Here is a 22,523-nt window from a genome sequence, read left to right on the forward strand (position 1 = left end):
TTCAAGCCCATTCGCCGCCGGGAGGGGGGCGTGCCCGCGCGCCGGCTGCTGATTGGGTGGAACCGCCTCCCCCCAGGAAAGCCGGCCAATGGGGAGAGGGGGGCGTGGCGGGAAGGCGTGGCGGGAGGAAAGCACGTGTGCGCAGGGCGGGGCGGGGCGCCCTGGGAAAGGGGCCGGGAGAGGGCCCGCTGGCCCCAAAACTGCCCCCAAAACTGCCCCGTCTCGCCCTACCCCTGAGGGCACGCACGAGATTTTCCTGGGAAGGATCTCTGCGAAGAGATCAGCCTCCACCTGCTGTGCCGGTCCTGCCTTGCCTGGCCCCGGCTCCTGCAGTTGCTGTGAGAGAGGGAGCGGAGGGAATCGTAGCAGACAGGGTGCTGGCTAACGAATACCTGGATTATTGTATTAAAAACACATGTTGCTGAATGACTTTGCTTGCTCCTGTGCAAATTAACCGAAATAAGAAGTCTTGGGCCCCTCACAAAGGATGGTTCCTGACAAAAATGGGGAACCTGTCACAAGAACCATCTGAAACCAACCCTGTGGATTAGACAAGGGCCAAGGAGCAGCTGAGTCTGCACAAAGACATGAGGTCACCTAGCAGTGATGAAGAGCTATCAGCCTTCATCCCCATGACCCCCGCCAACCACCACCAGGAGACACTACACAAGTGCAGATGGGAGGAAATGACTTCTTGGAAATGACTGAATGGAAATGACTCCTTGGAACTAATTTTAGTATGAAGCAGGGATAGGTCATGCATGTGTATAGGCGCACTGGGAAACTTCATGCATGTGTAACTCTTTACTGCATATAACCAAGGCAAGTTGCCGTGTTGGGGTGCGCATGACTTTGGTGGGACTACCCCTCGTGCTGCCCAACACTGAATAAACACACCTAATTACAGTCTTACTGATTGTGGAGTCCGTTTTCTGCACGTCAGTGAAGCTTCATCCAGAACTACAGTCCTCCTCCAATCTATTGGCTGTACTGCTACTCACTCTACCCTATGTTATCCCTTACCACCCCCTACTAGCCAACTCCTTCACCTCTGTGTTGCCTCCCTTTGATCTCCACCACGTCGCTACCACTGCTATGGCTTCCTACTCTGTACCAACAGTTTGTTCTCCGAACTGTTGCCTTAGAAAGTTCACATAAGGGGTCAGGGCTCCCACTTCTGCAATCACATATCCTGCCTTCTAGCTGGGGACAGCACGTGAGGATGCAAAATTAAAGTCCTTAGAAGACATCTGACTACGCACAGGTGGGCAAGCAAGAACAGGTTCTTCTTGAACCCAGAACAGATTCCTTTAATTGCAGGATTTTATTCCTATTTCCATCATTATAGCTGAACACATGTAGCTACAAAAGGTTCTAGGTTAATAAGATTACTCAGCTGTGTAAAACCCAGCCAACCATTTTAAACATTTTGGTCCTGTATTGTCTGGCATCAGTGGTTTGCTGCTTTCTGGATGTCTTCTGGGTCCTGCAAAATTTCCTTTCAGTTGCCCTCAGGCCATTGCCTCTCAGCAGTTTCATGCCCTCTTTTGTTTGCAGATTTGTTAGGAAGAAAGAAAAGATGACAATAGCCACTTCAATGTACTTCAGCTTGAAGCAGAACTCTAAGTAGAACAAATCAGGTCTTGCTAGTAGTACTGGTTTCCACCCCAGCCATTTGCAAGGAACTGCTTATCTCGTAAAATAGCATGGTTAGGGTGAAATGAGACAAAATAATGACTGATAGACAAGTTGCTGTGGGAAAGAGAACAGAAATGTACAGTTCCCTCTCACTTATCTCTTAGCACCCCCTCTGTACTGCTGGCATGTGGCTCAGTAGCAGGTAAGTAAAGCCTGTGGCACCTGCCTACTGACCTGGGCCATCGCTTCGTGCTGAGCAGGGGCAGAGGGAAGGAGTGAAACCTCAGAGTTCCCATGGCACATCCTGCCTAGGGGCAGCAGCTTGCAGGCTGCTCACAGGATCTGATGGGCAGCCTCTGTCCTTTCCAAAATAGCAATCATCTAGAGTAGCTCCACTGCAGCTCAACACATTTACTCGAAGTGATACAGACAGTAGGCAGGGTACCTAGATTTGTCCTCCAAAAGCTGTGCGAGAAAAAGAGCAAGCAGATTTCTGATTGAAGCACACCGGGTTTTCCCAGGGTTTCTTTTGTTCTCTGAAGCACCCGCCTTATTTTGTTTTCAGAGCATTTTCATCCTTTGGAAACAAGCCAAAATTTTATTCCCAGATTTTTACTTCCTTCCTTCCCCAGTCTTCCTCTCTATTTTCTCTTGCTATCTCCCCACTCTATTAGGAAAAGTAAAGTCAAAGGCATTTGCTAGTAGACAAAAAAAAACTCAAAACCTTTCTTTTTTCTTTTTCTTTTTTTTCCTCCAAGATGGAAAGCATTAGCTATGAAAAGTAGGATTTCCCACACTTTCTCCCCTTAATCTTACCTGCTCCCTACCTCTCTCAATAAGCACACGCCTTTTTTAATAGAAAAGAGGAATAATAGAAAGTTTAAAAATAAAGAAATAAGAATAGAGGGGGAACTCCTATCTTTTAGCTGTATTTTTAAAAACTCCAAACCAAAAACCACCTTATGTTAGTACTAGAAAATAATTTGGTTTGTTCCAAAGGTATGTGTTTGTTCATTTCTATCTCCCTAATCAGATAACATGAAGAGTGTTTTGAAAATGACTACCTTCCACACAGGATGAAACCATTTTCCAGAGAAAAGCATTCTCTTATTGGAAAAATGTGACTGGTTTGAGCAATCACTCCAAATTTTAATAGAAACCAAAGCCGTAAGGAATCCATTTAAAACTTGCGTCTGATCTTGGATACATTAATGCAATTCACATTAAAATGAGTGCCAGCTGGGCAGCAGTAAGCAGGCCCTTATCTTCAGCTGGCCTACAAAGAATCCCAAGCAAGCATAATGGAGGAAACGTGAACTTCTGAGAATCCCACTGCAACCTGGGGGCTGCAGGCTTTGGGTCAGTGCCCAGTGCCTCAGGGGGCCTTCTCTGCTGGATTCGCCTGGAGGGACAGATCCATTGTCCCTCACCCAGTCACTCCTTTGGTGGTACCTTCTGTGTTGTGCTACCTCACCACCCAGAGCTGCCTTCAGAGTGTACGGGTTTCCTCAGACAACCTCTTTAGGAGGAGCCTCACCTTCGTTCAACGTAGGGCAGTAGTACAGTAGGAGGCTCTTTGGTTGGCTAGGGTACATGCCCGCTCTTCTTCCTGCTCCTCTGTAGCACAAGGGAAGCTTGACATCTGTCTGTGCTTGCCCAGAACTCTCCAGATCCTCAGACCAATCTCTGGAATTGCTGTTGGCACTTTGGAAGAAAAGAATAACACCAAGCCCCTCCTTCAGCAGGGCACTGTTGCTGCTTTCCTTAGTGCTAAGGACCAAGAACCCTTTTTGTTTTAATCTGCGGTGGAATCACCCCTAGGGGATGCTTAATGAGGCACGAGATCCAAGCAACTCATCTAAATGCACGGTACAGTCTGAGACTCAAAAAGCATTTTAAGGTCACATCTTACCTGCGCCATAAACTCTGATTAAGTTTCACACAGAAATGCACCAGAGGGGAGCACTGTTAACCACTTCTGGCCTGTATTTAATTGCGGAGGGTTTTATAAAATGTATGTGCGAGAGAAGTTCTCTTAAATTCTTGCCAAGCTGTTTGGAGAAAAGCTTCTGTAAGTTAAAAACTTTACGCGCTCTTGTGAAGCCAGTAGGTGAAAGCACTAAGATGGTGCAAGTAACTTGGAAACTCACCAAAAGCAGGCAGCAAACCAGATTTTTTTCCATGCTGAGCATGGACGTAACTGTGAGAAAAGGCAGGAACTAATTTCTGTGCTTTTATGATTTTGGCTGATTAATTAATTTGAGGAATTAGACTTTATTAATTACCATGTATGATGGAATGCAACAGTAGCGTGAACAGAAGAAAAAAATAAATCTGAAATGATTAATTTACAACAAGGCCTATAGAGTGTAGCTACCTATAAGAATAGAAGATTGGTTGCAACCTTGAAGGTCCATCTCTTCAAGATCCCCTTGGCTGATCCTTTGATTTGGGGGCTCTCAACAGGAGACTTACAGAAATTACATGGTCACGAAGGGCTAATTAAAAAGCTTTGCCATTGATTACTTTACTCAGATGCCTTCATTTCTGTTATTTCCTGAGCTCCTAGGGTTTGTTAGTTCCAAATATTTAAGACGTCACGTTTTCAGTAAATATGCACCCCAATTCAAGAGAATAGGCCTGTCCTCCAAGCACAGAGCATGTGTTTCTCTGGGGTCAAAAACAATGGAACAAAATAATTTGATTGGAGGGAAGAACACAGTGTCTTCCCATGTCAGGACCACAAGCAGTAAATTACTGTTTTTAAAAAAAATAATTTAGAAAGTCAACAAAATTGTCTCATCGGCATAACCCCCTCCTCTTTTAGGATTCCTTCCCCTTTTCAAAAAAAAAGGATGCACAGATTTTGCTAGAATATTCTTCCAATGCCACAGCCATTTTGAAGCCATTCTGGCTTTTGAGAGCGGAAAATCTCTTGGGGGTACCTTGTAATCTTGTATTTTACAGAGCTAAAGTGAGGGTCAATGCTTGTTGTTATCGCTGTATTGCTACAATCTGATCAATTGCTCTTGAACTGTAAGAAAAGGTCCCTCACTGAAGGAATGCAACAGCTCTTCTCTGTAGTGTGGACCAATGACAAATATTTTCTGCTTCTACTTTACTACAACACAATCTGGAAGTCCAAGAGTCCAAGCCATTTTAATACTCTAGTTCCATGCAAATTCATATTATTATTATTATTATTATTATTATTATTATTGAAATGTCTCCGCTTTTTACCTGTAGTTCATGCCTTATTGTCCGCATTGTTCCTCCATATATCTCCTTCAGTGCTGTCTTCATCACCTCTAGTTTCACACTTAGGACACACAGCAGCCACCTCTGCGAAGTGTAGGAGCTGTTAGGAGGCAGGTTACTATCTAAAAACTCTGGGAGAAGCTCTATCCACTGGACACTATGGCACTCTGCGCTTGACACAGTGCAGGCTGAAGCACATGGCCACTGGAAATGACATTTATGGCTGAAGGACTCATTTGTGGAATCACTTGCCATGGGTTATCAGATTACCCCTGAGCCTAAGATAGATCACGTTGTATAGCATTGTGCATTTCCATTATGGGCAGAACATTTTTGAAATGTTTTTCAGTAGGCTACTGGGGAAAAAAAAAAAAAAAAAAAAAAAAAAAGGAAAAGTCCCTTAAGTCTGCTACAGATGGGGACACTGATGTACAAATTTTCCTGGTAAGTGCCTAAAGAGGGTGGTTATAAAGAACAGCAAACAGTGGATCAAGTAGAGTTAGAAGAAACAAACCCAGTACTTTTTAAAATATAAAAGCACAAGGATCAGACTGAATTAGTTTGTGCCTCTGGACATATCCAGTTCCCAGTGCGCTTAGCATAGCATTTGTCCCACTAGGGGAGGTGTTACAGATGTTCCCAGGAACACTGAGAACGATTCCGTGGCCCATTTTGGAGGGTGCTGTACAAACTTCCAAGGCGATGGAGCTTCTACCCAGAGGAGGTTATTGTAATTAAAGCATGATGCAAGTACTGGGTGTAACAAACAAGTGCAGAGTAGGGCACAGTAATGATAGGAAAGTGTGGGTGGATGAATTGGGCGGATGCTATACAACTAGCATGAATAAACATAACAAAGTAAAGGAGTGAGAGCAAGAAGAGGAACACTCAATGCTCGTTAAGTGGAACGACTGACTCACTAATACCAAACAGCAATTGGTCACCCCAGGACACTGTTGCATCTCATTTCTGTGGTGCTATATAGTCACACGTAATAAACAGTCTTCCCTAGCACATCTGTGTGCGTGGGCACAGCTTTTACCTTCCTCCTTCAGGTATGTCTCCAAAAGGTCTTTTCCTGTCATAGAAGATACCTCCTGCACATCGCTGCTTATCAAGTTGCAATCCCTTTTTTTGACCCTTAGCACTGTTCTAAAAACACCAGTGTTCATGGCCATACCAGGGTGCACCGGAGGGTGCTCAAAAGGCTGGATGTTTGCCTGAAGCCCTAGCCAGATTCCCACTTGTTGCTTTTTTCTGTAGAGTTCTCCTGGTGCTTCATATGTGCATGCCTTACTTTTGCCACACATGCTCAGCGGTGTTTAATACGTGAAGTACCTCGAAGCCCAGATTCACCTTTACATATCTCAGGAGGTTTCTGGGTAGATGAACACAGACACACGATCTGCATCAACTCGAATCCACGGGCAATATGCAGCTTTGTGTCTCCATCGTGCTTTGCTGTTCCTTTACAGCTGCACTTTACAGCACAACCTGTACAAACCTGTCTGAGTACTGGGCTCACGCGTCTGGGTCTGGAGAAACTACTGCAGTGCTGCTGTCGGCTGCTCAGCTGTGGTTACACACACTTCCTCCTCACTTCCCACCGACAAGCAGACACGACCAGTTTCACAGCTTCTGCCTGTAGTCCAGCCACCACCACTTCTGGAAAGCAAAAGGAAACGCTTAGTGGCACCTAGTGAGAAAAGCATGGGGATTCATGCACACTTATCCCTTCCTATCGTCTGGAGATGCTCTGCTTTGGACACCCTGCAGCCTCCTGGAAGCTGGAACTACAGAGCAGCAACTCCATTACTACACCATTTGAGGCTACAAACAGTTAACGCTGGGGCTTTGGATCAAAAGGCCAGCATAAAGGCACCCACCTGGAGTCCTGTGTGACATACTGGCAAGATGTGAATACTCTGAACTCTGATACTACGTTTCTCCCTTAGTCCAAAAGAGCGTGTGTTTGTTAATGTTTCATGTAGTGATACGCATCTCTGGTTTTTTAGTTTGAGAGAACTGCAGGAGTTTTTGCTCTCCCTACGTATTTTATAATTAGTTTCAACGTATACAGGATTGCATCCTGTGGTGTGTAAAAGGTGGTATAAACCTGATCATTTTGACTATATATTTCCAAAAGCCTTGGCAGATTCAACCTAAGCTGGCTGCTTCATAGACATGATAAAAATTCTTTGTTTTCCAGTCACCTAAGGGCTCGTTGAACACAGCTTACCTTCAGTATGGCAGATCCAGTACAGATATGTTTTCACGTCTTGCTGTAAACCTAGACCAAGAACTTGACCCCTCCATTTGCATATGGAAATACTTTGTGTGCTTGGTCTTGCTGGGATGGAGTCAATTTTCTTCAGAGTAGCCCATGGGGTGCTGTGTTTTCAATTTGTGACTAGAGCAGTATTGACAAGGCACCAATGGTTTAGCTATTGCTGAACAATGTTTGCACAGTGTCAAGGCCTTTCCTTTTTTCCACTTTGCCCCTGAAGCAGGTAGGTTGTGGAGTGAGAGGTAGGAGGCTGGGAGAGGATACGGCCACGACAGCTGATGCACACTAAGCAAAGGGATATTCTGTGCTGTACGACATCATGCTCAGCAATAAAAGCTGAGGGAAAGGAGGAGGAAGGGAGGCACATTTGCAGTCATGGCATTTGCCTTCCCAAGTAACCGCTGTGCATGCTGAGACCCCAACTTCCACAAAGTGGGTGGACATCTGCCTGCCAATGGGGAAATACAGTTCCTGACTTTGCTTTGCTTGCATGCACAGCTCTGCTTATTACACTGTCTTGGTCTTGACCCACAGCTTGTTCTTACTTTTGTCCTTTCAGTTCTCTCCCATCCTGCCAGGGGCAGTGTGTGAGTGGCTGGGTTGGAGCTCCGCTGCTGGCTAGGGTCAACCTGCCATGCTCCTTGCCCAATGTGTGGCAAAAGGGGTCCAAGACAATGACAGATCAGTGTGCCAGATGGAATTGATAGCTGTTGGAGCTGCTTAACTGCTAATTAGCAGGGTCCTGGGCCTGACTGTTTATTAGAGTCTAGTGCTTGTTGTTAGTGACTAGTTTTGACTTTTGCTGTTTGAGCCCTTATCATCTCACTGTGCTGTTCCCAGGAATATTGTGATAACAGCAATGGCCACGTGCCCAGGCTGGCAGGTGGCCTGGGCAATGCTGCCACACTGGACATACAGGAACTCCAGCATGAACTACAGTCAAAGGGACTGCGACCATTGAGGAAGTCCACACTGAAGCAGGTACACGCTGCTGTAACCCATGCCTTGAGTTGCATGTTATAGGAAGTCCCACAATGTGAACCACCTGACCCAACAGAGAATGAGCATCACAAAAAGCCAGGCAAGCGCAGCAGTGACCTGACCTGAGCTAGGTTTGGCGTGTAGGAACTCAACACAATGCACCACCTCTGAGCAGCTACTTGCGTCATGGGCTATGACTGGACATTTTACTGGGACAGACCACAGGCTAAGGGAATAACATCTGTGTAGGTACCAACAGATGAGAAGGGAGGCGGTGGTTAATGAGGATCTTGATGTATTGTAGTATAGGAATTGAGCATGATCTAAATGTTAAGGAGTAAGGAGTAGAGACTGTACTAGGCCTGGCAGGGATGGAGTTAATTTTCTTCAGAGCAGCCCATATGGTACTGTGTTTTGGATATGTGACTAAAACAATGCTGACAACATGCCACTAGTTTAGCTGCTGCTGAACAGTGTTTGCACAGTGCCAAGGTCTTGTCTTTTTCCCCAGTGTGATAGGCTGGGGGTGCACAAGAGGTGGAGAGGGGACACAACCAGGACAGATGACCCCAAACTGACCACTGCCCCATCCATTAGCAAGCAGAAGCAGAGCCTCCAACTTGGAACACTGATGCAGATGTATTTAGTCCTGCTCTGCACTTGTCTAACTTTACATACATGTATATAATAAAGGTTATAAATAAGTAATTAGTTTAAGAACATGGCCTTCTTAAACATAGATTTGTTTAGCACTCATCACACAAAATTCTAATTCGACCAAAGTTAGCCAGCATTCATTGTTCGTATTCTCAGGTGAAACTTTTCTCTACAGTTTAAATTACTTAAAAAAAAAAAAAAAAGTGAAGGGGACTTTTATTGCAGTTTCATCATCGCATCAAACAAAAATAAATTAAGCACCATTAAAAGATCAGTTTCTTAATATTTTCTAAGATGAAACAATTTTCCATACAGTTTCACAATTTGAAGTTAGTTCTAATTACCACTGGAATTTCCCACTGAGCAGGAAATTTTACTTTTGTGATGCAAATTTCCACTAATTATTGCCAAAGAAGTATAACTGTCAAGGCAAATATACAAATTAAAATGTTGATGGTTTTCATGCTGCAGTATTATCTTTATTTTCCAGTGAAAAATGACAAGTTTGTGACATAGTAAAAAAAAAAAAAAAAGGAAAAAATATTTTAGTTGTATACTTCTTGACACTCCTTTTCTATATCTTTATTTTGAATGGTCTGTAAGACACAAGATTTGAAAAACTACTGAAATAACTTGGATAATACCATATGAGGATCAAAGACAAACTACTTCAAAAATTCCACCCTTCCCAAGGAAACCATGCGATAAATTGGCATTTTGCAATTAATTTACAGGATAGAATCCAATGACACTAGTGAAAGCATAGCTAAAACTGCTGGAATGAATTCATGGACTGCGTTCGTATTTTTACTAAATGTAGTCATCCTGGGAAAAACGTGTGCACACTCTACACACAAGAGTAGCTCCTCTAGTGAAAGCACTGTCAGTGCTAAATAGGATGCAGGTGATTATTATCCAGTTTGATCTGCTGCTCCGCTACCACCAGGTTGTATTCTCAACAGCTGAAGTTCTCAATGCTACCTATTCAGGGAGCTCCTCATAGTCTAAAAGTTTGTATGAGACTGAAAGTAAGGAGTTCTGGATTTTCCCTCTGGTTCTGCCACTGCCATTCCATGACCTGGGGTAAATCAATTCCCTTCTCGCTTCTGGGAAAGAAAGATATGGCTGACTCTTCCTCCCCTTGCCAGGACACTGAAGATAAACGATGTGTAACCAATAGTTTTTCCAGTGTGCTTGGTATGTAAGAACCAAATGGATAATGTGAAGCCACGTTCTCAGAGAAGGGATACTGCATATGCCTCAGTACTGGGATGCATTCTACCTTTGTCATACTGTACATAAAAGACACGTGGAGGTGAGACTACCCCTACTATCTCTTCTTACCTAGGCATTGCAGGAATGCAGCACGACAGCTCCGTATCTGCATTTGTTTTCCATCTCAAGCACTATGTACAGAGAACATCTGCCTGTAGCTGTCTATTCTTCCTCTATGCTGCAGAAGCATTACAAAATGGAGGCAATCAGGGCTCAGGACTAAGGCTAGTCTCTGTTCCCAGGGATTTAGAACTTAAAATTAAGTAAAAAGCAAGATTATACTGCTTAGGATGAAGAAGTGATATATAAAACAGAAGAGACTGCTATTTCTTTAGAGAAAAGAATCTGTTTTTTGAAGTGTATATTTATAGGAATGAACTATCTGCAAAAGAACCCTCTCAATTCTTGTTGGCAAAACATTAGGTCCTTTGATGAAGCACACATCCAAACTACTAAGTATGATTGCTTTAAGGATTTTTTTTTTTTTAAAGTTGCCCTGCTTGATGATTGCAGAAGGGTTAAGAGCTCCCAGATTTTTCAGTCCTTTTTGCAGCCAGACCCGCATCAAAATCACACCCAAAGAGTTCTACCCGAAGAGCAATTCCATGATACCATGTCTTTGGAACAATGCGGATAAACCTGGAGAGGATGGGTGGGTTAAAGAAATGCTTGACATGTCCATCGCTGTTTTCATTACCTGAGAAAACCTGCAAATACAAAACACACAATTAGTAAAAAGGCAGCACATTAAAAATAAGCTGATTTTTCTTTTTAAATAGTTCCTAGCTGTTGCGTTAGCCAACCAGGACAGGATGGACTGGTTAACTTCTGCTCTTATTTAAGATCCAGTCTCTTTCTAAAATGCTGGGTCGAAGTTATTTAGGTCAGCAATATCAATATCTGAGCAAATAAACAGCCTCTGTTTCCATCCATATCACAAAAGCTACCACTCTAATTGGGATGGACAACAAAACCAAACTTGGGTTATTTTACCTCCACTAACAGCCCTTGTGGGTCAGGTTGGTGTAAAGTGATACAGGTAACAATATAAAGTACCCTGTCAGCTGTGTGTACCTAGAGCCTTCCAGATCTGTTACAACATAACTGCTCACTAATTTCAATTACAAAATAAAGGCAAAAATAAGAAAGCTGGAAAGAGGCCTTGGAAAATCCCTTGTTCATTCAAATTAAAAGCCCTTGTGCGTTCAAATTGAATGCCCTCCTTTACTCATTACATCAGTTCCTTTTATCACACTGTTGACTCTATGGATTTGGTGTTCTTTCCTTTTATTACTGTAAATTACTGTGAAAAATCAGATGGCTATTATGAAGTTATCTGTAGTAACCCCAGCTCCCAAACAATTTAGTGTCCTGTGAGAATATCTTTTTGGCTGGCTATTCTGCTTTTGGGCCCTGACGGTGCTCAGAATCTAAAACCAAGCAATGACAGAATTGTCTGAGCAGAGCATGATACCTTTGCCACTGAGCTTGAACCATCCGTATAGGATTTCCACTCTGAGCCTTCGTTGCTGTAGAGAATAACATAGGTTTTCACAAAGTTTTCAGATGACATGGACTTGACCCCCTGGGTAGCAACAGCAGTTATCTTCTTAATTGAGAGTAGATCAATTTGCAGCCACTGTTGGTTGTTGTTCGACTACAATTGATATAAAGGGTTATCTATTAGCAAACATGTCTATGCCTTTATTTGCTTAATTGAAAGCAAATAATGCTTTATTTGCTTAATTGAAAATTCTTGTTTAAAGATAGTTAAGACTATCTTATGCTAAAGTCAGAAACATTCTTGGTGACCCATACAACTAACTTATTCACTGCAGATAGTGTATTTGGAGTCTTTTCACATTATTTTCAATGGTTTATGTAGCAAGGTTTTGGTAGGGGGGAGCTGCAGGGGTGGCTTTTGTGAGAAAAGACCAGGAGCCCCAAATCAGATAGAGCCAGTTCCAGCAGGACCCAAAGCTGAGCCAATGACCAATGCTGGTTATGCCTCTGTGATAACCAAAGGATAAAAACATACAGGAGCTGTCAGAGAGGAGTACAAAAATGTGAGAGAAAAAACCCTGCAGACACAAGGGAAGGAGGTGCTCTAGGCACCAGAACTGATTCCCCTGCAGCCAACGGAGAAGACCATGGTGCAGCAGACTCTCTCTCTCCAGCATTAAAATGCAATATATCACAAAAATACCAAATACTTATACAAAAACAGTAGCTTCCAGCAAAATTCAAAGTGCCTTGTACATAATACTAATACCAAACACTTTAGAAAACAGTTGCTTCGAGCAAGTCTCCAGGTGCTTTGTAAATAAATGCAGCTCCATTTTGCAGACATAGAAGCTCACACACCTGCTGAAAGTCATTCAGCAGAACAGTGGCAGAATGAACCACAGAATCTGCAGCCCCACATCCATTACGCTGCTCTGCCTATCGACCAGTCCAGCAAGGGTTTCTTTAACCCCCTGGAGCCAAATATTCAATTTGTATTCAACTCCTGAAATTAAAAGGGCTATTTCTCTGCGGGGAAGTGCTGCAGGCTCTGGCCCAAAGGACACCATCAATCTCTCCAAAATATGATTTCAGTGCTGTTGCCAGAAGCTTAACAAGATTTCTAGTGAAAGAGAGTTAAATGGGCTTCTTCTCAAAGGATGACAAAAGAGCTGTGAAGTAAGCTGTAAGTAAAAGCTGTGAAGTCCACTTGGCACTGGACATGGTGTGCAGGAATCCCACAAGTACACAGGCAGCACAAATTTATTAACAGTAGCTGCCTTGCCCTTGTCCCTCTTTTTCACTTGTTACCTTAGCTCGCCAGGCATTTATCTTTCCTTTCTGATTGAGACGAGCAAGGAAAGGATCCCATGTGTTAAACCAGGATGTCTTAACAGATGAGGCCGTTATCTGGCTGTTCTTGATTGCTCCATTTTCCATTCCAAGTGGCAAAGAGCAACCTGTTAAGAGAAGTGCCTTGTAGTTCTGTTCATCCAAGTAGACATAGCTTCAGCAACAATGTTGGAACTGAGAACACCTGCAATTTCAGTTTAATTTAACCTATTAGCACAAAAATTATCCAGAAAGGAAGCACCAACACATGATCTGTTCTTACCATCTACTTCACAGCCAAGGAGCTCCATGCGAAGAGTAGGCCTGTTATAGGCCTGCGTTGGGTAGACTCTGATATACTTAGCAATAATAGGGGGATCGATGATGTTCTCTTTTATACTATTGGCATCAGAATTACCTTCAAAAATCTATTAAAAAAAATCACATGTAGTTAATATAATGCAAACACAAACTGAAAGCCTCCGCTGTTATGAAAGTAGTCTTTTATGCCACTAGCATCTTCCCCTGTGACATCCTATGCCGCACGGCAACTTGAAATATTTCACACTTCCACCTTAGCACATTTGGAAGCACCTGTAGGCCTCAGTTCACATAAACAACCCATTGCTATGTGCTATATAGAACTGTAGGAACATATTAGTAGAGGCAAAAGGAGAGGTAAGATAATAGATTATTGATTCGGGAGTTCCACCACAGACACCTCAGAGTAAATGGAATGGAGCTGTATTTGGTAGGGTTAGGCATAAAACGAGCCTCTTGCAGGGTATGACCATTCTTATTACACGGGCCTCCTGCAAGTGTTTCAGACAGTTTAAAATTCAACCATTGTGACAGCTGGAAGGAAGAGAAAGGAAACAGGATCTGGTAGGCCTAATTTTTAGTTCATCTTCCTGCTTGCTTCAAAAAGCCAATGTGGGCTTCAGAAATAAAAATAGGGAGAGATGTTTGTAAGAAAGCCAGAATCTACAGTCAAGGTTAGAGGGCTGATCTAAACTCCAGCCTCATAGGTTCCTCAATTTGTAATTTGTCCTCTGGTCTGAATGTGATTATTCGATAATTTGATTCAAGCACTATATTATTAAAGTCTCTGAAGACCACCAAAATAAAGTTATCACCTCACTGCATCATCCAGTAAGGTTACCAAGGTTGTGGCAACCCCCATAGCATGTACAGACCTTTTGTGCTTGAAAGCTGTCTCCTTTGAAGGTCTTCCACTTCCGTTTGTCTTTGCTGTATGCAATAAAGAACTTCTGGATGTACAAGGACTTTAAAAATTGCTTGGCACCCTGCATCTGTATCCCCGTTAACAGAACTTGTCTTTGAAAATCCACCTAGGAAAAAAGAGTGTTTATAAAGTGAATACTGAATAGTGAAGTAAGCGTCATTCTTTGGCATCTACACAATTGCTTTGAGCCCTGCATTTTTGTACCCACAACACTAATACTCTCAGGAGGAATACAAACAGATGGCAGAGTCCAAACAAATGCTTTCACTAATATTTGTGAATTTCTGTGTGTATTTAGTTTCAGAGTCTATTTCACAGTGTTCACCACAGCACTACAAAGACACCTCAGAATATCTTCACCTGTGCTAGGCAGAATTGCTATCTTCATTTTACAGATAGGCGAAAATAGTATAGAGAAAGTCAAGGTTCATATTTTCATAAGCCACCTCTAGTTTTGGATATTCAGGCTGAGAAATGAAATATGACGTTCTGAAGTGCTAGAAAGCCACCATCCATTCTGACAACAGATCCAAGCACTCGGCACCCAAGAAAAAATTAGCAAGACGTTCCTGTCACCAGTGGAACTCATTCTCTGTCATATGCCCTCCACCCCACATCTCTGCATGCTTTCCTGCAATAACCTCAGCTTCTCACTACCACGTCCCTTATTAAATTATTTCTTCTCTCAACATTTTTTTACAGTTCCCCTACTTCACCTCCACTAACTTGATAGCATGTCAAACATTAGCAAGCCAAACGTAACAGCAACCTGTTGAACTTATGCTGCAACACTAGTTTGAGTCTCTCTTCTCCCAACTGCACATTTTCGTTTGATTTTTAAGACATTAGCTACATTCTGTAGATAGCCAATTGAAACCCGTATCTGTTGCAAAAGTGTTTGGAATAGAAGATGGAAGTGATGCAACTGATTAATGTAGTACTTGAAGCCATAATCACATAAGCTTCATTTCCCCGTAATGCGTCAAACTGCACATAGGAACATCCAGTAAAAACAAAAAACCTCCAAAACTATCTGAAGTAATACTAGAGAGTATTACACTTTAAATGATCCCCCAACAAACCTACATAAAAATAAATATGTAACTGTTAGGTAGACAGTACAAAAAATGGTAGTGGAAATAATGACTTAATTTGCCCACAAAATGGCTACAGCCTAAATTGTAAGGGTAACTGTCCAGGAACTGAGCCTCAATAACACTACAGATGAGGTTACTCAGAGGAGATGGGCAATTTATGGTATCACCAAACTTGTTGCATCTTCTCAGTTTTCCCCAGCAGTCTTCTCTGCAAGAACAAGAGCAGCTTGACCTTCTAACAAAAGTTACAACAAAATCACAACACAGGACTCTATGTCCATGCCCAGACTCAGTGATGGCCAAGCACGTGTTGTTTTATACCTGGATCCAAGGGAGATCATCTTTCATTGTTGTGCTCCAAGCATTGTATGTTCCAGAATTGTTTAATCGGGCTAGCTTAGGTTCCCAATAGTCTACAGAGAAAATATGAATAAAGCAAGAATTTAAGGAGATGCTAATTTAAGTGCTTCAGTTCTTTTCAGATCTGTTGGGGGGGGGGGGGGGAAGGGGGGAGAATTTGGACATAGCCAGCATTTGCAAGTCAACTATTACTCTACAAAGCTTTATAGTTAGAAGAATAACTTCAAAAAAATAACAGCATTTTATGTAATATACTCTACTCATTTGGGATCAGGGTCTAGAGTTGGCTAAACAAGTTTTGGCTGCAAGCAGAATCAGACAAAACATGCTCTATATTGCCATATTCGTGGCAGAGTTCCCCTATACATAAGGAAGTTTCCACGTTAAGAACTGATGTTGAATATATATGAATCAGCTTTCAAGCCTTCATAACACTGGGAATGGATGGGACAAGAAGGGGGGAAGAATATGAAAAAATGCAGTTACATCCACAGCAAATTCTTCAAAATATGTAATTTATTTGTTATTTCAAGGGAAATGGTGTGTTTCTGCTTGTGTGAATAACCTGTGTATCTTCTTTTGCCACGGTCTATGTAGAATCCAATCAATATTTCTTATCAAATGATACCAATTTTATACCAGGAATAAAATTGGTAAATCAAAGACTGTGATTGCTCTAGATGCTACTTTCCCAAATCTTTCATAACAGATACACTTTGCACTTTCACAGCTCATACCACATGCAAATCTCAGTGTTTGTTTTTTTTTGAACATTTGGTGTTGATTCTCAAGCAGGGAACCCAGAAGACAAAAATTTGAAGCTAGATTTGTTCCATGTCATCCAGCAGACCCATGACAGAGGACTTCCTGACTCTCAGGCTTATAATGCTGACAGAAGACCCAGAACAGTGTTGGAATACAACGATGAGGCCTACCTAGTACAGGTCACAATCTCTGCCTACAGAATTGAAGAGCTTTTTAACCTGAAAGTTGATTCATTAATGCACTGATCTTTTACAATGTATCATGAGATGCAAAAAAAAAATATAGACCTGCAGTACTTTTCTGGGGATGTTCAGTAGCATGCCCAGACTTTTTTAACTATTAACTCACCTATATGATCCGAAGCGTTGATTTGTGAATCAAGTATAAGTCCACTTGCCAGACCCATTGGAATCCTGCACTCTAGAGAGAGTACAAGAAGTTTGTTTTAAAAAAGTTGTCTATTCCAATGTACATCTTGGTGGAATGTTCTAAAACAGCACTCAGAACAATTCTTAATAATACTGTAACATCTCCACTCTTTTCCCAGAGAAGACCAAAATAAATCTCTGAAATTTCTTTCAATAGATTAATCTACTGGTCACTGTGAGAAAAAAAAAAAAACAAAAAAAACACCACAACAAATTCAAAGCTATTATGCTAAAGGCTGAATATTTTTTCTTCCTCATTGAAAACATCTCCCAGATTTGTTTCAGCGATCCTGAGAGGGAAGACATCACTTTACAACTTGGCTCCTCCAGACAAAAAAATACCTTAGTTCAGTACCTTTCTCTAAAACCAAATAGGATGCCTGCATTCCCGCTTGCTGATATTCCCCCACTTCAGTGTCTAGAAGCCACCAGCCAGGTCTCTGTGGTTTCATTTCAATTGTTTGAAATGAGCCTTGAAAAAAATGGAAGAAAGAAACATATCAGAAGTGTTAGCGTTATTGTAAGGTTGATGTTAGTGAGGTTGGGTGTTAAACTAAAGATCATACTGTGGCCTGATCCAGAAAAAATAAATAACCTGCTAAACATAGCAGAGAAAGCAGTAACTATCACCACTGTGTCAATTGTGCTATAGCTCATTCTACTACTCATCTTCCATATACATCCCTGGCCATCTGACAGGAAGATATTTGCCCATACTGTCTGTTTTGTCTGTAAGTTTACTCATATCTCCAGTTTCAGAAGACAATGTTACCTTTGCTTTCCCCCTCTTAAAATAAGTGCACCTTTGCACCTTAAGGGAGATGCAAAATGATGAGTTTTTACCATCACTGACAACTGAACCGTTAGTGCCCTCAGACTCTTTCTCCCTGTGCCCAAAGCAAACTTCTGTTCTCCCTTACATTGGTATAATTATGACAGACTTCAATCATCACCCCTTAGAATTTATTCTGATACTTACCTGGAAGGAGTGTGTATGTCCCAAGCTGATACTTTGGCTCTCCTTGTTCAACGAAGGTCTGTCCATGGAAATGAACAACATGAATGTCTTTTGGCCCTCCCATATTCAGCAAATGCCATCGGACCAGTTCACCTTCATACATCTTTAAGCCTTGCAAATTGTAGGTAATTCCATTAATGGCTAAAAAATAACATACAGCTGGTAAGGATACACTCCAAAAATATGTCTTATAAAGTGCTATAATGCAGTTATTAAAATTAGTCAAATATTTAACAAAGTAATGTATTTGAGGAAAAAATATAATTTTTTCCAATCTAAAGTGCTACACAATATAGTCTATGTACCATCAATTCAGAAAATCCAGAGACCTCATCACAGAATTTGAGCTCAGTTTGCTTGCAACATGTGGCAGGTAGGAGAATAATGATGTGTTCTGTCACAACTGACACCCTTGATTAATAACTGATTTTAGAGACCACATTTTCAATGGCAGATTCTACTTTTCAACATGCCTTTTTCAAACATGATCACTTAAGATTTATGGCACAAAAACATCAGATTTTTTAAAGACAGCTCACATAATGGGCAGATTTTCATAGGCTTTCATTAATGACCATTATTTCAAACAGAACAACAGATTACCTTTCAACACATAGCTACTTAACTCTACATAACTAAAATCTCTGTATCCACAGAAAGGTAATATGAAAGGCTGTCCTAGGACTGCTTAAAATTCTTTCAGTAGAACTAGTTGATTTGCCAAATTATTATTGTACTTCTACAATTCAGGCAGGTTTCACTTTTCCAGAGTATTAGCTTCTTTCTGAAAACAGTTTTGTTTGTTTTAAATGCAGGGGGTAAATGCATGTGAAAGAATCTTGCTGTAGAAACTTTGTCTAACATGTCAGATAGATTTCTAGATTTTAGTATCAATTTTCCAGCCAATGATAATCTTTGCATATAAAACTATGACTATTACAGGTAAAATGGAGGACAACAACAACAAAAACATTCACATAATTAATGTGCAGGATTTATGCATGTCCAAAGGTAGGGTAAGCTGAGAAAACTTCCCTAACACCTTTCCTTCTACCCCAATAAACTGCATACTTGACAAAAGGAAATAAGTACCATAGAATTTGTGGCATTGTTGATTTCCTTGGGTCTTCTCAGTACAAGATCTTCTAGAATGTCTGTCAAAGTACCAGCTTTTCTCTTCATCAAAGACCATAAAAAGTAAGAAAAAGTCTCGGGTGGATGTTCTTTTATTGTCTGACGTATTCAAGGTTCCTTTTTGACAGATCAGTATTGGTCCAATCAAACCTGAGTGAGTATCTTTCTCCTAGAAGGTAGTAAACCCACATTAAATATAAGAGTGGACTTCCCAAAAGACGTCAAAAAGCATAACGTTCTATGGAAATGCATTGGGTCCTAAAACTTTGAGGGAAGGGGCCTGCATTTCCACTGCTTTGTATCTTTACTCTCCTCTGCTCAATCTCAACTAGAGTTTCCTAATTTGAATCTATCAACAGCATATATCCTCTTTTAGCTGAATGTAAGAGATTAAATGTCAGATGGGAACATTAGGCCAGATAAAAAGGACAGATATCTAAAAAGTGTTCTGCATCTTATGAAATTTCCACAGCTGTATAGTAACATCATTTGGAGATGTTCAAAATTTGTCTGCACATGGTCCTGGACAACCCACTGTACCTGATTCTGCCAGAGCCAGTGAGGGGGGTATCGGACTGGATGATATCAGGAGGTCCCTTACAACTTAAATGATTTTGTGATCAATTGCAATGCTATCAATGGCTATTTCAATTTCCTTACCAGATTTACATCAGAGTAGTAGACCCAGGACCGACAAGCTGCTCCTGACTGCAGAGGTCCTGATCGCCTGTTTGCATACCATACATATATATAGCTGCTATTTGGCTGAACTTTGTCATCTTCCTTAAACCAAGTAGTAGACTCATCATCATAAGTGCTTCCCTCAGAGGACTTTTCATAGAAGAGTCCATGGGCATGGAGAGAATAAGGTCTGGATGCCAGATTCTTAAAATGAACCTAGAAAAAAAGGAAAAAAAAAATCTGTTGAGAAAATTCAGGCCTAAACCACAGCACCTACACAATTACATTTCGATAACCTCAAACCAGGGTCAAGATTTGTATGACTACAGTTCACACTGTTCATGACAAAGTTAGCAGGGATTTCTTTTGAGATCTCCATGCAAAGTCACATACTTCAATGCAGGTGGTTAATTACAAAGTAGGAAACATGAGTCTAACTCCCTGTCTTCTACTGAGCCCAGATTCCTAGGTCTTTTGCTGCTGCCCTTCACTCCTGGGTATGCTTATTTACAGCAAGCAGGGAGTTTCTACGTATGTTTTGCTGCGTGGTTGCAGTAAAGAAGGGCTCAAGATAAGCAAATAGTAACATTAGACCTCTGTATGTGTCACTTGCACTGAAATCAGTGATTCTCTCTTGTCCCAGAGAAGAGACATGAGGATAGGGAGATTCCATATTTACCTCCCCAAGCTAAAGTAGACTTTCTTCATACTCATGTTTTTAATGTAGCTCCATGTGTTCCTATTGTATACGACTCATGGAAATAAGCAGAAATGTATGAGATCTACTGTATGTACTCCATCCTTGTGTGTTGGAAGACTGACTGGAGAAAGGTGAGGAGTATTTATTTAATGGTTGGAAACTAGAAAAACAGAAGTGAATTTACTGTGGATAGTGGACTGTGCTCTTCTGTCTACAATGCAATTTCTAGCTCTGAAAAATACTTCCCTATCATCTTGTAAAATGTGGTATTTTGAGACCCATTTATATCACACTAAGATCACCATGAGACTCCTATCTTGTACACATACTCAGTGACTTACTAGGATTACATCATCCACTTCAGCCCGGATAACTGGTCCCAGGATGCCAAGGTGTTCTTCATATTCGCCTTCATCCTGGAGAGTTGTAAAGGTACTATCTGTATACCTTTGAAAAATCACCTTATATGTGGTACCATCTTTACAGGCTTTGTCGTTCATTGCACTGAAAGGAAATTCCCACCAGAAAAAAAAAAAAAAATCATACAAGTGAATTGGAAATTGCTCTGATGAAATCTGAGTACTCACACAACAGAAACATTTCAGAATGTAAAGAATAAGTACACAAATGTCAGAGGATTCTGAAAACCGTAACTTACAATACTTAAGCAATTCTACTTCTTGAGTTCATGAGATCCTTCAAAGATTTGGTCATTTGTCAGTGGCAAAAACTCCAGATAGCCTCTGGAAACCCATCTAAGCTCTGTTTCCCTTTTTTACCATTAGCCTCAATAAGCTAAATCAGAGCTTAGCTCAGATTTACTGTGCTACCTACACCTTACTTTCTCATAGATGTACCATCTCCAGAAAATTAACAGAAACACATTTTACATCAAATTATATCTGTATTTTGCAAAAGCAGAGATGGCAAGGACCAATAAGCTTTTAATCACTCAGACCATTTGTTAGGTCTTAAATAGAAGCACCAGGAGGTTATTATTCTGATAAAATATAAACATTGCCTTATTACCAGTACTGCAAAAATAGAAACTTAACCTATGTCACCTAATATGACAGTTTTCAGCTCTCCAGCACACTGACACTGCATATGCCATGGGCTCTGTTAACTTCACTGAAACTATGTACATCACAGCAGCTGAGAATGAACCCCACTGGGGAGGTCTGTATAGTGCTCTGAGCATAAGGATTTCTTTATTTTTCCAAGCGCACTGAGAAACTGTCTGTGGTTTCTGCTATTTTTACAAGTGCCATTTACACAGACTGAGGTGAGGCAGGAATAAACCCGGAGGATACAGAAAGAGTGAGGAAAATATCATTCAAATAAATTAGAAATTCAATCTGAAAATAATATATTTCAGAGCTGATTTTTCTGTACTGACAGTTTCCTTGCTCCTGCTTTTTCTGCTCATGATAAAAACTGAAGTTGTGGCAAAACAGGCCATTTTGGTCTTGTTCATTTCAAGAACCACAAAGTTCAGCTTTTTGATGAAAAAATTGCTAGGAATTCTATACATTGTAGGGTAATCAGTGATTCTAATTTGGATGAACTAAGTTAAATTTTTAGTATGAGCCTCTCTCAAATCACATACTTTTTGTTGTGGCATGGGGGCGCTGTCAAAAAAGAAAAAAAAAGAAAAATCCTCAATGTTAGGGTCTGTGATCCAGTCACCTTCTGATTTCTCTAAACAGTAAGAACAACACTGCTATAATTCATGCAGCTTTGCTTTCACTTTTAAACATAAGGCATTCTCCATCACTAGCATGATTAATCATTTTGCATGTATATTTCAGTGCCATGACCTTGTAAGGTTGGAAAGTATTATCTAATTTTACAAGAGATAACTGAGACACCAGAATCACTTCTTGCTAGTGCTAGAAACTGTGTGATTTCATGCTGCCTCTAAGCACGTCCTTCATGTATTAAATCAGTTAGCCCATTTAACACTGGAAAGGCTTTGTGCAAGGAAGTCTTTATGCTGTCTCTACTACAGAATCCAAAAATTAAAGGACATAAAACATGTTGTCCAAGTATAACAAAACTAACTGGAAGTTTCCCTCCTGACGTACTACAGAGGATTTTTCAATTTTACAGAGGAATTTTCAATTTTACATATGAGGATGGTATGCAAAAAGAATGTAAAGG

The 22,523-nt window shown here is 41.1% G+C and overlaps 1 protein-coding gene across 1 annotated transcript in view; it reads right to left on the minus strand.

Moving 5' to 3' along the window:
* Positions 1 to 9,220: 9,220 nt before the first annotated feature.
* Positions 9,221 to 22,523, minus strand: part of F5 (coagulation factor V) — a gene marked incomplete at its 5' end in the record, with an annotated part of 32,013 nt that continues 18,710 nt past the window's right edge. The window contains 12 exons of the mRNA XM_084285018.1: positions 9,221 to 10,803; positions 11,571 to 11,753; positions 12,911 to 13,059; positions 13,215 to 13,359; positions 14,128 to 14,283; positions 15,596 to 15,687; positions 16,748 to 16,819; positions 17,183 to 17,299; positions 17,807 to 17,986; positions 18,938 to 19,148; positions 19,640 to 19,876; positions 20,702 to 20,864. Coding sequence (XP_084141144.1) covers positions 10,615 to 10,803; positions 11,571 to 11,753; positions 12,911 to 13,059; positions 13,215 to 13,359; positions 14,128 to 14,283; positions 15,596 to 15,687; positions 16,748 to 16,819; positions 17,183 to 17,299; positions 17,807 to 17,986; positions 18,938 to 19,148; positions 19,640 to 19,876; positions 20,702 to 20,864 — 1,894 coding nt within the window. The 3' untranslated portion in view covers positions 9,221 to 10,614. The remainder of the gene's footprint in view (positions 10,804 to 11,570; positions 11,754 to 12,910; positions 13,060 to 13,214; positions 13,360 to 14,127; positions 14,284 to 15,595; positions 15,688 to 16,747; positions 16,820 to 17,182; positions 17,300 to 17,806; positions 17,987 to 18,937; positions 19,149 to 19,639; positions 19,877 to 20,701; positions 20,865 to 22,523) is intronic.

This window comes from Netta rufina, assembly GCF_964035555.1.
Source record: "Netta rufina genome assembly, chromosome: 1".
Taxonomy (NCBI): Eukaryota; Metazoa; Chordata; class Aves; order Anseriformes; family Anatidae; genus Netta; species Netta rufina.